This window comes from Vipera berus, assembly GCF_964194415.1.
Source record: "Vipera berus genome assembly, chromosome: 1".
Classification (NCBI taxonomy): domain Eukaryota; kingdom Metazoa; phylum Chordata; class Lepidosauria; order Squamata; family Viperidae; genus Vipera; species Vipera berus.
The window spans coordinates 258,349,218-258,365,234 of NC_138202.1; the positions used below are offsets into that span (position 1 = coordinate 258,349,218).

General features: G+C 38.6%; 2 protein-coding genes across 3 annotated transcripts in view; one reads left to right on the top strand and one right to left on the bottom strand.

The window, feature by feature from the left end:
• Positions 1-862: 862 nt before the first annotated feature.
• ZUP1 (zinc finger containing ubiquitin peptidase 1) lies at positions 863-13,767 on the bottom strand. Of its 2 annotated transcripts, XR_014025392.1 has the most exons (10): positions 13,616-13,767; positions 12,591-12,701; positions 10,850-10,959; positions 9,210-9,378; positions 8,113-8,301; positions 6,235-6,403; positions 4,724-4,875; positions 3,644-3,861; positions 3,128-3,519; positions 863-2,610 (listed from the first exon to the last, which is right to left on the bottom strand). XR_014025392.1 is itself a non-coding variant. In XM_081319827.1 (9 exons), exons 1-9 carry the CDS (start codon positions 13,689-13,691, stop codon positions 3,472-3,474), a joined length of 1,242 nt encoding a protein of 413 aa, XP_081175953.1. In that variant the 5' UTR covers positions 13,692-13,767; the 3' UTR covers positions 863-3,471. The 2 variants fall into 2 exon arrangements, 1 of the variants encoding a protein (XP_081175953.1); XM_081319827.1 differs by having other exon boundaries at positions 863-3,519.
• A 1,587-nt stretch (positions 13,768-15,354) lies between these two features.
• The window catches only part of KPNA5 (karyopherin subunit alpha 5), a 29,295-nt gene continuing 28,632 nt past the window's right edge, over positions 15,355-16,017 (top strand). The window contains exon 1 of the mRNA XM_081314092.1: positions 15,355-15,469. Coding sequence (XP_081170218.1) covers positions 15,466-15,469 — 4 coding nt within the window. The 5' untranslated portion in view covers positions 15,355-15,465. The remainder of the gene's footprint in view (positions 15,470-16,017) is intronic.

Sequence of the window (16,017 nt, forward strand, 5' to 3'; positions counted from 1 at the left end):
ATAGTGGATGTGACAGTACCTGGAGACAGCAGAATATAAGAGAAGTGGGGAAAAGTCACAAAATATAAAAGATATACGAATAAAAATAGAACGGCTATGGCAAAAGAAAACAAAGATAGTACCAATAGTTATAGGTGCCTTGGGTGCAATCTCAAACATCTGGAACACCACTTGAACACCATCAGCATTTACAAATCACTACCAGTTAATTGCAAAAGGCAGCTTTATAGTAAAACTTGAGTTATTTATAAAAATAAGGCAGGATATAAATGAATGCCAACTTCTTTTTTCTAATCTTGCAGTCACATAATGTATTGGCTACTGAGGTTTCAGCAATAGCAAGGAAGAAATCTTTGCTGTAGAATCTCATTCTGAGAACATATCCCTTCATCTGTAGAGATGAATTCTATAGCATCTTAGTTTTCCCAGAAACCATAGGAGTGTAAATTAAATCACTTAATTGCTATTTTTAATTTAATAAAACCAACCAGACAGGTTCTAAACAAAACCCAACAACTTCATGTTGAAACAAGGCCATCTGAAAATTGAATAATTTAATATTTTAATAGTCAAGTGCTGAGTATAATGTAAGTCAAGGAATTCAAGTACATTTAAGATCTTCATCATTTCCTCTCTTGTAGCTTATTTAACTAGTTTGAAATTAAGACATTCTGGTTGAATTTTTCTGTTCAGTCCCAGAATTTGCCATGACGCTATGTCCAGGAATATGAGTGTCTTTCAGTATAATTTTTGTTTGCTGTTGCAGCAAAAACATTGTATTTTATTTTCTCCTTGACAGCTATCAACAGAACTCAGGTGACAGAAACAAAGCAAGGGAAAAAAGAGCAGTCCCTTAAATTCAGCAAGGCACCACCTATACTATACCTGTATATTTGGTTTTTCTTGCTTAAATGTAGAACGTTACTGTTTTCACCATTGAATTTCATTTTGTTAGATAGTGCCCAGTGTTCAAGTCTGTCCAGATCTTCCTATGTATATCTTAAGCCTATCTTCTGGAGTGTTGGCTATTCCTGCGTTTGGTGTAGTCTACAAATTTGATGAGTTCCCCATCTATCCCCTTGTCGAAATCATTGATGAAAATGTTGAAGAGCACTGGGCCTAGAACAGAGTTCTGGGGCACCCCACTACGTACTTCCCTCCATGTAGATGCAGTTCCATTGAGGACCACACACTGAGTACGGCCGGTTATCCAGCTACGAATCCATCAGGTGGTGATTCTGTCTAACTCACATTTTTCTGTCTTATCAAGTAGTAGGTTGTGATCTACTTTATCAAATGCCTTACTGAAGTCCAAGTAAATTATATGCACAGCATTCCTCTGGTCCACTAATTTTGTCACTTGGTCAAAAAATGCAATAAGATTTGTCTGGCATGATCTGTTTTTGACAAACCCATGTTGGCTTTTAGTAATGACTTTGTTTGCCTCTAGGTGTTTGCTGATTCGTTGTTTGATTATCTAATTATTTTAGGATTAGCTTTCACAGACTACAGACCACTTTGTCAGGTTCATGCAGTATAATCTTCAGGGTATATGTGCTTGTGTGAAATAGAGGCAACATACATGCATGAATGTAAGGATTCCAAGACAAATACACTTGTTTTAGAAGGAGGGAGCAGTCAATAACTATAGGCAGTTTTATTGCATTTGAATTGAAATGTTTCAAGAGACTAGCTTCTCTATTACAGACTATCCATACAATCAAAATAATTTTTCTGTCTTCTTTACATAACCATAATCTAATCAATCTTCCTGTTCTGCATCTGTCCTTCATCACCCGACTGTAGGAAATCAGATACATTTATATACACAAGCAATTTTCCATCCCTCTCTACGCTTCTAGAATCCTAGCTTTCATCAGTGCTGCCCACATAACAGCAATCACATCTAGACTTATATGCTGCTTCACAGTGCTTTACAGTCCTCTCTAAGCTGTTTAAAGTAAAATTAAAGGTTCCCCCGCACATGCATGCTAGTCGTTTCCGACTCTAGGGGCCGGTGCTCATCTCCGTTTCAAAGCCAAAGAGCCAGCGCTTGTCTGAGGATGTCTCCGTGGTCACGTGGCCGGCATGACTAGACGCCAAAGGTGCACGGAACGCTGTTACCTTCCCACCGTAGTGGTCCCTATTTTTCTACTTGCATTTTTACGTGCTTTCGAACTGCTAGGTTGGCAGAAGCTGGGACGAGTAACAGGCGCTCACTCTGTTACACGGCACTCGGGATTCGACCCGCCAAACTGCCGATCTTCTGATTGACAAGCTCAGCATCCTAACCCACTGAGCCACCGTGTCCCTTTTCACGTAACATGTAAGCTGTTTAGAGTCAGCATATTGCCCCCAACAATCTGGGTTCTCATTTTACTGACCTCAGAAGGATGAAAGGATGGAGTCAACCTTGAGCTGGTGAAAATCGAACTACAGAACTGCTGAAAGCTGGCAGCCACCACAATTGCGAGCCTTCACTTCTCAAAGCTGTAATGGTGTGTGGGAATGGCAATGGAAGTCAGGAAGAAGAGCTGCAGATGGCGTGTAAACTAATGTGTAAAAGATGTCTCAGAAGGAGAGAGGGCATGGGAAGTTTCAAAAGGGATTCTCCAGAGAGCAAAAGAAGAAGGGAGAATTTCAGTTTTGGAAGGTTCCATTAATGTAACCTTACTACAGAACAGAGTTAACCCTCATATTTGCACATCTTGTCTGGACTACCTGGAAGGGCTAACAAAGCACAATTATGTGTTTTCTAAAACGTGAGAGTGAACTGAAGAGAGACATACAAAGTACTGAATTCCAGATCATTAACAGCAACTAAACAGCAGAATCTCCTTTAAAAGGTTTTAATTTCCTCGCCTTAAGATTTCTAGGTTTGGGATACTGAATGTATCCATTAAAAACAATATTGGGAAAAATAACCTCAGTATATTTAATTAAATAAGATATACATGAATCATGATATAGGAAAACATTATAATCATGATAATCAGTGAAAAGTGGGATTTAATTTTTGTTGCTACTAGGTTAACTTTCAAACACATCTTCCTGTTAGCAATAATCATTTAAAGGATTTTGGTTTCTCCTGCTATTAAAAATTAAGAAGTGAGGCTGATTTGGAAACCTGTGAGTTATGAATAGTCTTGATTTGGGCTCATGGTACTGTTGCAGAAAAAGATTTCCTCCCCCTAGAATACCGAATAGAGATCCGTTTAATGTTCATGTAGACTGAACACACATGTCCAGTCCAAGTAAATTAAAACAAAATCTGTAATGACATAGTAGCATAGGATATAATATTTGTAACTCAACATCATGTAGGAATCATACATAAGAATTAAATATTCAATATTTATTTTGAAATGTTTAAAAACTGCTATGTACATCTCTCAACAACCTGTCAACAACCCATCACTCAACAGCTCTTTTGTAGCCTTCAATTTCCTTCATTCTTCAGGAATTCTAATTTCAAGGAATTTTCTGTGCTGTGAAGAATTGAGAAGCCTGCCTACGAGCCTTGTAAGTGGGAGACACACAAAATAGATAAGTTAGTACAGTACAGTACAGTAATTAAAAGAAACAAGTCTATTTATTCTAACTCAATAAAATTAATCCAGTGGTTGTGTTCTGAAATACTTACAACTTTTTCCTCTTCTGTCAGCACACCATCCACAGCTACTATTTGATATTGCTTATGCTTTAAGCCTCCTGGAAGTCTTCGAAATAATTTTAGATTGTTCCCATCAATGCCTTTTAACAATTTTTGCATTTCTTCTGAAGGACAGCCAGGATCAAATATTAGGAGACATAAACTTTTGTTTTTTCTTTCCTCAATTCCGACAATGGTACGACTATGACCTAGTTTTCAGTGCCAAAACCCAAACATATTAATGCACAGTACACACATAGGCAACAATTACAAACCTCTTAGTTGAAATAAGCTATACAGAATTGCTTCTTATTTAAACATTTTGTTTTTGGAACAAAACCACTTGACTATTTCCAGGAAATGATTTCCACCAAATCATGTTTAAAGCTGCTAATAACACCATATAAGACATGTAATAAATTACAACATAATTACACAAGTGTTCAGAAAATGTGAAACCAGGATCGGAAGGTAGTGTTGCTCAAGATGTCTTTGTCAATCCCTCAAAAAAACTAAACAGACTTTAAGTTGAAGAGTCTTTCAACTCTATGATCAAAGGCTATTTAGAGCTTTGTAAGAAATTATGAGCACCTTGAAGTGCACTGAGAAACAGACTGTTTTACTATGCTGATAGTGACACAGCACATGAAACCCAATAGGCACAAGGTCAAAGTGTTCTGAAAACAAGGCTTAAGGGTTTTTTTTGTCTTTTACGATTGCACAATAATTTTCAGACAAGACTGCTCTTAGCCTTTGAATGCTATTCTACAGGGAGAAGGTGAAAGAGAAGCAAGCAAAATAATTAAATTCCATTTACTGCAGACATGATTAAATGTGAAATATTGCTCGTGACTTGGGCAATGTTGTTAGATGAAATACTACAAGAATATTTGAGATGTTAACTTTTAAAACAATGAAATTTGAATATTCCAGATTCTGCTCTTCTAACGTGATGAAGTATGATTCACATAACATGTAAGAGAATTGTCATGGAGAATAAATTACTAGAATGGAACTTTATTTTCAGAAATATTTTACAAAAATATCAATCCAGGACAGAGTTCTACTGACCTTGGTGCTGTAGATAAATTGGTGGCTTGGAAGTACTCATAACCTTTCCACTGCTATCTTTACCCGAAGAATAATAGTTTAACACCCATTCAAACAAACGAGGGTGTGTGCCAGAAGAGCCAGTAGGCTGATGGAAGTCAATAATTTGACACCTATAAATTAAATTAAATTGTCTCCATAAATAGCCAGATAATAAGTGCCATCTGGCATCTTTTAAAATTCTATGCACACAATGATTCTGCCTTTAGATTAAAAATCAGACCCTTGTGATCCTACAAAGTCAACTATATTCAATGGCTGAGCCCATTTATTTCTGGCTTAGTTGTCATGCTGGATACAAATACCAGTTTTAATTTTTCTTTTTCTGTAGGGGCTGCGGACAATTCATTTTTCTACTTGGAAAGAGTTCTGGTTCATCCTGTCTCCAGCTCCTAGTGACTTGGTAGGAAATGATTGGAAGGGGGGAAAAAGGGATGGGAGAGATGTTGGAAAGCACCCAGCCTGGCAAGGATGAGGGATGAAGTGCAGAGTTAACCTGGGGTAAATGCGCAATGACAAAAGGGCTAGGATCAACACCCCCCCACCCAGTTATTTGGAATCTTATCTAATTCATCTCAATAGGCTGCCATGCTGGAAAGATTCCTGTATTATAGGCAGAACATAATAAACTAGTTAGCTAGATTTCTGCATGGGTGGGTCTGATTGTTCACCACACCCTTGCATAAAACTAAACTAATGCATAAAACATGGGCATAGATGGAGGTAAAATTAATTATTATTATTTTTATTCTGTCTTTTTTACAAGAAACTCAAGGCAGTGAACATGCTTAATACTCTTTCCTCCTCTTATTTTCTCCACAATAACCCTGTGAGGTGAACTGGGCTGAGAGTGAGCTGCCTAAAGTCACCTCAGCCAGCTTTCATGTGTAAGGCGGGACTAGAACTTAGCATCTCGTAGATTCTGGCCCAACACCTTAATCACTACACCATACTGGCTCTCCTTTATTTATTTTGTATTATGTTTGTTTATTTTATGTTCTTCAACTAAGTGGAGAGAGAATGAAGGATCCATACCAGTTCATAAGGGGTAATCATTTTTAATCCTTGTCTATATTTTGCTGGACAGAGGTCAGAAAATTATTAAACGCAATTTGATTATCTGTGAAGACTGGGTGTCAGCAGGTTGGAAATGCCTTAATCTTGGCTTCTAAGATCATTTCCACATTTCGTAGCTTATATTTACAAAAGGATTTCTCTTATTTTAAGAATTTATACCACCACCACCCCTTTGTATGAAACTGCTACGGTGTAGATGTAATAAAATGTTTTATCCTGATACTATTTTTTAATATCGTTGTTTTCAACTTTTTTTAAAAAAATATTCTTCAATTATTAATGAACTGAAAATATATACTTCATAAAAATGTCAGAAAATTTATTTATCTTTAGTACTGAATGCTATATAAATATTTGGCTCAGAACTAAGATTTTCCTTGGTAGTCAACACTTACTTTAGCCTGAGAAAAGTTAAGAGAGAATAAATTTCACATGCTCCTATCCACGCTTTAGTTCCTTGTAATCTACTGTTGAAATGAGAAGCTCCTTGGGGATCAAAACCTTCTTTCCAGGCATCTTCAATCTGTGTTTGTATTTTTGGAATACAAGGAACAGATGAAATATCTAGACAAGAAAGAGGGCAACATTTAAAACCTTTCAAAAAGGAACATTTGAATTTACCATATTTTTGTTCTCAGAGATTGTAGAATGTCCTTAGTTTGGAAAATATTTCCTTTTGATGGATAGATGTTTCTGTCAGCAGGTATAATATCAAAGAGAGGAAATTTCTCTTGGAGTAAGACTGGAAAGGTTATATAGGGATAATGTCTTCCCTTTTTAAAAAATAGTAAGTGAAGTCTATGGAGATTCTCAGTCATCCAGGTCAGTTATCCCAAAGATGCTTTTTTCAGGAGGCACCGGGATTTTCTTGTTTTTCTTTGAAGACATTTCTCTTTTCATCCAATAAGAGATGAAGAAGATTCTTGGATGAGAAGCAAAACGCCTTCAAAGAAAAACAAGAAAGTCCAGTTGCCTCCTGAAAAAGCATCTTTGGTAAATGAACTGCTAACCCTAAGAACATGTAGGTTGATGACAGGGCAGCCGCTGTTTGCCTTAATCTTAACCCAGGAATGGGAAGTTGGGAAAGGGGCTGCAAAAACGATGGTGCTTACCAATCTTTTCTTTTTATCTTTCGTTCAAACTGAGTTTTGGAATGTACTCTCTCAAGAACTGAGGGAACTGACCTCCTTGCTTGCATTTAAAAAGGTCTTCAAATACATTTGGTTCCAACAGGGTTTTATGATAGATATTCTGAATTAATGTCTAATTATTTGAATACTTTATGTTCTGCGGTAGTAGTTACAAACCCCTAGATTTTTTAATCTCGCCTTTATTTAAAAAAACAAAACTCAAAAAAGTTAAACATACATAATATTCCACCCTCCTCCTATTTTCCCCACAACGACCATCCTGTGAAGAGTGTTGGGCTGAGAGAGAGTGACCAGCCCAAGGTCACCCAGCCAGCTTTCATAATTAAGGCAAGAGTAGAACTCAGTCTCCTAGTTTCTAGCCTGATGCCTTAACTACTAGACCAAAATGGCGATTTATGCTAGTATAATATTAAATATTATAAAAGCTTGCTGTTGTTGTTGTTAGTTGTGAAATCGTGTCCGACCCATCGTGACCCTATGGATAACGTTCCTGAAAGGCCTTCCTGTCCTCTACCATCTTCTGGAGTCCATTTAAGCTCACGCCTACTGCTTCAGTGACTCCATCCAGCCACCTCATTCTCTGTCGTCCCCTTCTTCTATTGCCCTCGATCTTTCCCAGCATTAGGCTCTTCTCTAGTGAGTCCTTGCTTCTCATTAGGTGGCCAAAGTATTTGAGTTTCAACTTCAGTATAAAAGCTTAGTATTAAATAAACTCTTTACACTATTAAAGGAATGTGGAAAATCTAAAATTTGATAATTGTTCTAGAAGAGTTGAGAGTCTGCAGGCTCTGGATATAAATGAATAAAATAAGTTTCAGCCTAGAAGACTCCCTTTTCTTTTTAAGTATTGGCTCTTGCTATTACTCAATTACATTCAACACGTGTCACACCATGTGCTAAGGTCATGTCAGAATAGGGATGTCTACATGCAGACAGGTCTGATGTGGGAGATGAGAACTGATTTCTTCCTGGAAATCCTTTATGAATATTGTGAAATTTCCCCAAAGTAAATGCTCCCTACCTCAGAATCAAAAGAATACTAAATCACACAGGATCCTATGCAAATCTAGTCTGAACTAGATTGCTTTAATTACAGTGAAAGCTGTGTAACAAAGTACAAACCTTTCAAGCAGTCTTTATAGGAGTTATTTCTCAAAAGAGAAGAAAACTGAATTTGAAAATTCCGATAACCACAACCCCAACCTTTGTCTCCAAGAGAACAGTGAAAGTGATCCACTCCCGCAGAAAGCCATACATGTTTTATGTCTTTGCATTCATTCTGATAGTACTGGCACAATGCTTCAGTAATTCCTAGTTTGAAAAAGATGGAAGTGGAGAATTATTACGTTAGCCTAATTTACAATTTATTCAATTATGCAGTTTTACAAGATATGACTGATTATGTGCCATCAAGCCAGTGTTGACTTTTAGCACCTACACACAGATTCTTCAGATTATCTGCCCTCAATCTGGCCTTTTAGGTTTTCCAAAGATATATCTGTCAATGCTGTAATCCAACTCCTACTGCAAACAATTGTAAGAAAGTTTATAATGCTAAACAAAAAACACAAGCCTTTTAGAACAGTACTTCAGGTCCAGACTGGAATGGACTATAGATAATAAGATAATGCTAACATATGAAGTGGCTAATTAAGGAGACTAGGCAAGGGGAAAAAAAAACTTTTTCTGACTCAACCCATCATTGGATATCTTTAAAATGAATGTTGCATATTTGAAACAATTACATTTTTAAAGCAGCAATTCAGTTATGGCGCAAAATAAATTAGACAGAAACGTAGACACATTCATAAAAGGTAACTTTCCAGACCAACAATGACCCTACCATACAACCCAACAATAATGACACTGTTCCTACAACTAAAAAGAAAAATGAGTTCTTTCTTCAGAGGAAGAGTATAAATATGACGACTATCAAATGAAAAACTAAGCCATAGATTTTATTTTATCAGAAGGCAATAATTATATTTCCAAGGAATTAATATTTTTGATAACACTGTCCTTAATATAGTTTGTAAGAATCCCCACTTTTAGAACATTTTGTATTCTTACTGTATTAATTTGAGAGCACGAGGGAAAAAAAACCCAGTGATTTCTTAAATGCATCTAGAGAATATCACAATATTAAATGATGAATGGCTATTTAAATAACAATCTTTTTTAGACATCTGAATCAGGTTTTGAAACAAGAACTTACTAACCTGAAGTCTTTGACTTTCCATCATCAATGCCTAAAGCCAGAGATTCCAGCATATCAGCTCTTCTCCTATGATATTCAGATGGTTGCATTCTTCCAAAATCCACTTCTTTTGCCATGGCTTTTAGTGACTGTTGCTTGTACCCTCCAGAACCATCTAAACCATATTGTCTCTACGGTAGAGAAAAATATTCTTTTAAGGGCCAGTATTGCTGATGTCTTGGATCATAGCTTCCCTACTGCCTTAGAACTGACAATGCTGAATGGAATCCAGGGGTAAACAGACATTAGACTGGAAACGTTTCTCTCTAGAAAAGACTTGAGGTATTAAGCTACAGACAGCTAGGAACACTTACAGCTGAATTGCAGAATAGTTAATTAACTGTATAAGGCTTCAATATATTATTTATAGAGAGCTATGTTTGGAAAGTGCATCAGCATTTTATAGAGTTCTTTGGCCCAAAAAGTCTTGCCCTACCTCTTTATTAATAAATCAAGAGATCAACTGAATACTGCATCCAGTTTTGGTCACATTAAAGGTAAAGGTTCCCCCGCACATGCGTGCTAGTCGTTTCCGACTCTAGGGGCCGGTGCTCATCTCCGTTTCAAAGCCAAAGAGCCAGCGCTTGTCCAAGGACATCTCCGTGGTCATGTGGCCGGCATGACTAGATGCCAAAGGCGCACAGAACGCTGTTACCTTCCCACCGTAGTGGTCCCTATTTTTCTACTTGCATTTTTACCTGCTTTCGAACAGCTAGGTTGGCAGAAGCTGGGACAAGTAACAGGCGCTCACTCTGCTACGCGGCACTCGGGATTCGACCCGCCAAACTGCCGACCTTCTGATCGACATGCTTAGCATCCTAAACCACTGAGCCACCGCGTCACATTACACACACACACACACAAAAGATCAGCGGAACAGCTTGTCTTCAGAAGTTGTAGGTGCTTCATCACTGGAAGTTTTTAAGACAAGACTGGACAGAAATGGCATAGGGTCTCCTGCTTGAATAGGGGGTTGGACTAGAAGACCTCCAAGGTCCCTTCGAGCTCTATTCTGATTGAAGAAATGTTGTATGAACAATTATGAAAAAAAATCAACCACCCATGTAATTTAGTAACTTAAGCTTTATTGTCATTTTTTACTATGAGCACACTGGTCCACATTAAAAATGAAATTCTGTTGCCTGATCTCAAAAGGTACGTATCTACCCATACACATACATACCACACTTATACACATGCTATATACATAAATATATAAACCTACCCCTACACAAACACACACACACATCCATTTTGAATACATAGAGGAAAGACGAAACTTGGGAGTTCACAAGGTTGATGCTATATGGATCAAAACTGTGGCCTCCTCCCATAAGGTAAGAAGGAAAACACATGAAGAGGATGTATAGCGTCCCAAAGTGTGTGTTAATATAGTAATTTATATTCTGCTTTTCTTCCATCATGATTCATGAAATTTTTAAATGCTCTCCCATCTCGGAACTGACCCAATAAGTTCCTTAATATGAAACAGACCTGTACCTTAATCAGTTGCTTCCAAATATCAACCTCTTTATCTATGAAGAATAAATAGGTACTCATACTTACTGCACATGTAATTTCTCACTTAAAAGACAAATATACCTGCAGCTTTTGGAAATCAGCCTTTTCTTGTCTTGCCGTTTCTGTTTTTCTTTGCCTATCCTCTTCATTTTGAAGATGTTGTGCCAATTCTAGATCATTCAAGTTTCTTCCTATTATGTGAAAAAATATTTAAGTTTTACCATATTTCAAAATGTTGAATATCTAATGTTCCTAAAATATACATATAGTTTCAGCAACAGCTACAGTTTCGAATTTGCAGCATAATTCTATGTATGAATTAATCTATACTCACTGAGGCACAGGATTAAAGTCTTAATTGTGCACATTACATTCATACACACATAATGAAAAGATGAACCAATCAATACAATTCAAATAATTGAATATCTAATGTTCCTAAAATATACATATAGTTTCAGCAACAGCTACCGTTTCGAATTTGCAGCATAATTCTATGTATGAATTAATCTATATTCATTGAGGCACAGGATTAAAGTCTTAATTGTGCACATTACATTCAAACACACATAATGAAAAGATGAACCAATCAATACAATCCAAATAATTTTATGTATTTATTAAAAACATTTATATAGCTGCTTATATCAAATTCTGATTACTACTCATCAGTGTAATACTACAAAAATTATAAATTGAAATTATGCTATTTCATATACGGTATATCTAAACTGGTTTACTTGATCAGTAAATTATATTAATTTACACTTGAAGCACTGTTGTTAACTTGCAGGATGTAATTCTTCACAGTCATAACTGCTTTGTTTGTTTCTAAGGTCCATAATGCTCATGCCTGGAACTTAACTCATATCCTAAGTAATGCTCAATTATCATCCTCAGTGAGATAAACATTCCAGCTAGCAGAGAAAGAATTCAGGAATTTATCTGTGCCCTACATCTCTGAAACTCTGTTCCAGATATGAGAAAGCTTCAGTGCAACAGTGTGGGGAGCATACAGTGGATGCCAGGAGGAAGAAAAATGAGCCATGTTTTCTCTTCCTCCAGAAGAAATGTTTGTAAGGTTGTTTTGAACCGAATAATTCTAGAAAATTTCTGAAGGTATAGCATAGCATGCAACTATCCTATTCAGAGGCAAAGACTCATCACTCATTTCCTGGGCAAAACAATTTGTTTACATAAGGTTAAAAAATATAATTGCTTGTTTAAGAAAAATAGTATTTATTATTTGACAAAGGCAGGGATATATTTATGGAACTCTTATAGCACTGACATGCTATCACTCAGCTGGATAAAGCAGGAAAACCTTAAATGGATATTTCGGATGGTAACTTGGGAGATGTGGTTCTCAACGGTTATATAGGGCAAGGAGTGTTATTTTTAGCTTTCAATACTAGAAATCTGCTAATCACATGTGTATTGTCTTATTAGATTTCATGTTATATACAAAATAATTTACAGCTTTTAAAAATGTATATTGTCTTATTTCAGTGGCCCTTGATTGAAAAAACAGTGATTCAATGACTCAAAGGTTTTGAGGCAGAGGCTTGCATGTGTTATTTAAAAACTTTTTTCCACTGCCTATGACATTTTATTATTTAAACTATTTAAGCTGTAGGTTACTTATCTACTCTGAACACAAATGAGTATCTTACGTGCATGGTATTTCAGTGTCTATGAGATTCATATAGTATTAGAAGAAACAGCCAACTGACAATACTGAAGCATTTTTTCCAATTACAATATATTGCTTTATCAACACGTTGAATTACTTGATGTCTTATTTTAGAATCCTTTATTTTACCTTCTAAAGTGCTGCATTCATCCAGGTGCAATTCAACATGTTCTTGCAGAACTGGATAATCGGTACAAATAAGGTGACATATTGGACATTCATATAGAGGCAGACCACTTTCTGCATTGGAAAAAATATTTAAAGACTAAATGACAATTTTACTGGCCAATCCTATAAAAATCAAAGAAGCCAAACAACCCCCCCAAATCCATGAATTCTTAACTTTGTATTAAGAGTCATGGTGTTACTCAAAGACATACAGTAATGGCAATTAAAATGATGGTCTTAAACAAACTTGATACTTAACTACCAGAAACAGCTGGCAGTCAAAGTTTGGCATTTTAATCTGTACAGAACAGGTTTTGCTGTATAAAGAATCAAGGCAGTGTATTAAAGAGACTAGTCTTTCCTTAGCCACAAATTTGGGGCCACACAAATCTACCTCACAACGTTGTTTGCTGTAGGAAAAGAAGAAGGATGAAGAGAGTGTCATGTGCATTGCAATGAGCTCTTCAACCAACAGCAGAAAATATAGTGCCGAGATGCAGTTTACACAAAGTCCCATAAGAGACGCAAGATATGTGTGTCCACTGACAATGGGAGCCGTGGGTATCCTGTGTAAAAAGATACAAGATCAAGACTCAATACTAAGCAGGTGTTTTGCACACCCTTATGACTATTTTGAGGAGATACAAATTTGGGGAAGGAAACAGGGAAGACTCCCTGAGCCTTCCCGAGCACCGTCTTATTTTAATGCATCTTTTGCTTAAAATGCAAGATCCGGTTGCCATTAGAAGGACGCATAAGGAAGACGCACCAAACTCCAAGCGCTCGGTGAGAAAACCTAGACTCCCTAGAGACACAATTCAATCACACTTTGCACCTCTGCAACAACCGGCAGGCGCTTCGCCCCTTAAGTAAAGTGCTGGCAGGTAGGAGACTGCAAATGGAACTCAGCTGTTGTTTCCAGACCGCCAAGCCTCGCAGTGTCGGAGGACGAAGGAGGGCCGGTTGTGCATTCCCGCTTGACTCACCAGGAAGGGAAGACGGAGGAAGAGTGAGAGCACCTACAGGCGGACTTCCCTGCCGACTTCCCCTGGACACGTCCATTACCCGGCTGCGCGCTGGACATCCCCGAGTGGCTCCTCCTTCTCGGAATTCAAATAAGCCCCGCCCTTTTAGACCAAGCCAAACAATCGCAAACCCTCCCGAAAGAGTCCCGCCGTTCCGAAGCAGGCGGAGATGGAGGGACTGCGCGAGCGCGTTCCTTTAATAAGGCGTGTCAAACTGGCGGCCCGCGGGCCGGAGGCGTCACGCGTAGGCCACGCCCGTCCCTGCTCTGAAAAGACAAAAAACATCGCGATACGTCACGATAGGTCACGTGACGCGATCGAGTTTGACACATATTTAAAAAAATATGGGCTGTCACGTGTGTTTTGGCCCCGTTAATAACGTTGCGTCAAAACTCGTTTCCCCAAAACTGCTGAGCACATAGCTTTGCGTTTACAGCTTCTTGGCTTGTGCACCCGCTACTCTGTGATGGGAGCTGTCACTACCGGGTTTCTATGGTTTCTCCTTCACGAGCTTGCTGTACTTCTCTATAGACAACGCCACATTTCTACCCAGCGCGCAAAGATAAATTTTGAAATAAGCAAGCACGTTCAAGAGAATAACGTAATCAATGGTTGTCAGAATGATATATTAAAAGCAATCACTATGTTGGTCTAGGACAGGGGTAGGCAACCTCGGCTCTTTTATGACTCGTGAACTTCAACTCCCAGAATTCCTGAGCCAGCTTGGCTGGCTCAGGAATTCTGGGAGTTGAAGTCCACGAGTCATAAAAGAGCCGACGTTGCCTACCCCTGGTCTAGGACAAAACATCCATCGTGTTATTTTAAAAGGTCATTACCAGGAAAATATGAAAGGCAATTTTTGTATCTTTCACTCCGTAACGACCAGGAGCGAGAAGGAAGGACTCGGTGACACTGGCGATGAGTGCACTTTTAGGAGACCTGAAAGAACAGTTAGGCACTGGAGAACGTCATGGACAATATGTATGTGATTGCTAGGAGTCGAAAATTACTCGAAGGCACATAATCATCCAACAGATTTTTAGTTTTTAACGGACAGGAAAAAAATATTCGGTCGGAAGCGGCAAAAAGGCAGGGTTACGAAGAGGAAACCCTCTTCGTAACCCTCCCTTTTTGTGTGAATGAAGCAGATGGGCGGCTATACAATAAAAGCTTAGCTTGCAAACACTCGGTTCCTTGCCGGCTTTAAAGTTAAAGCCGATTAACTGAAACAGTCAATACAGACGACTGTATTTAGACGATGCGTTCTGCATTTACATTTCAGAGTGGATAGGTTAAAAAACATTAGGACATGAACTCTAAAGTCAACTGTTCCCGAAAGTGTCTTTCCAAGAGCTAGCTTGGAGCAGTCAGTCAGTCAGTCAGTCAGTCAGTCAGTCAGTCAGTCAGTCAGTCAGTCAGTCTGTCTGTCTGTCTGTCTGTCTGTCTGTCTGTCTGTCTGTCTGTCTGTCTGTCTGTCTGTCTGTCTGTCTGTCTGTCTATCTATCTATCTATCTATCTATCTATCTATCTATCTATCTATCTATCTATCTATCTATCTATCTATCTATCTACATCTGTGTATCTCTATAGATCTACTCACTCTAACCTTTTCTTATCTCTATGGAGCTTTTGGGGAAACTCGGTGCAGTTCAACCAATTGGCAGCTCCTTCACTTTCGTGCGCGCAGGGCATACTGGGAAAAGAAGCGGTGCCTCGCTTGGAGTTCCGTGCCCTTTGGGCCTCCATCTTCAATTACGATCCTGATTTCTCTGCGGCGGAGGGCTAGCGGCGCCTGGGGGGGTCGCCCTCCGATGGGTACGTGGACGTTTGTGGATGTGAGGTGAAGGACGGACAGACGCGGGATTAACTATGGCGTTGCTTCATTGAGTCTAATTGGGAAGCCTGGCCATTAAAATCGAATTAAGCCTATTCGGGAGAGGCAGGGATGTGGGCGTCTCTTTCGCCTTTCCCCGGCGCTCGAGAAGCTTCTCTGAAATAACAAAGCACACGATGCAATTATTTTCCCTCCATCTCCTCCGGGCCGGCGGCACTCACCCAAATCTTCGACCTGGCGCCTTTGTGCCTGGCAGAATTGGCAAGTAATAGTGGGAATCGTGCATGTTTACTTAGAGGTAGCCCAATGAACCCGGGTAGGGACAGCTGTCTGCATTTTTGTTTCTTGCTCTCCGTGCAAGAAAATTCATGGCAATGCCAGTGGCAGAAATAAAAAAACACTGGAAACAATAGTTAACAGCAATTCCTCACACATGTGATCAGGGATTACAGTGTAGGGGCAGGAATGCAAAAAAATGGTGAGCATCTGTCCCCACTCCTGTAAACAGCTGATGCAGCGCTAGATAACT

What these genes read in the sequence shown, in the direction of transcription:
- ZUP1 (XM_081319827.1), bottom strand. Translation starts at nt 13,691, where the DNA reads ATGGACGTGTCCAGGGGAAGTCGGCAGGGAAGTCCGCCTGTAGGTGCT. An exon ending in TGAATGCAGCACTTTAGAAG is followed by an intron (nt 10,960 to 12,590) that starts GTAAAATAAAGG and finishes TTCACATAATAG; the next exon opens with GAAGAAACTTGAATGATCTA. An exon ending in AATTTATCTACAGCACCAAG is followed by an intron (nt 3,862 to 4,723) that starts GTCAGTAGAACT and finishes ACTGAAAACTAG; the next exon opens with GTCATAGTCGTACCATTGTC.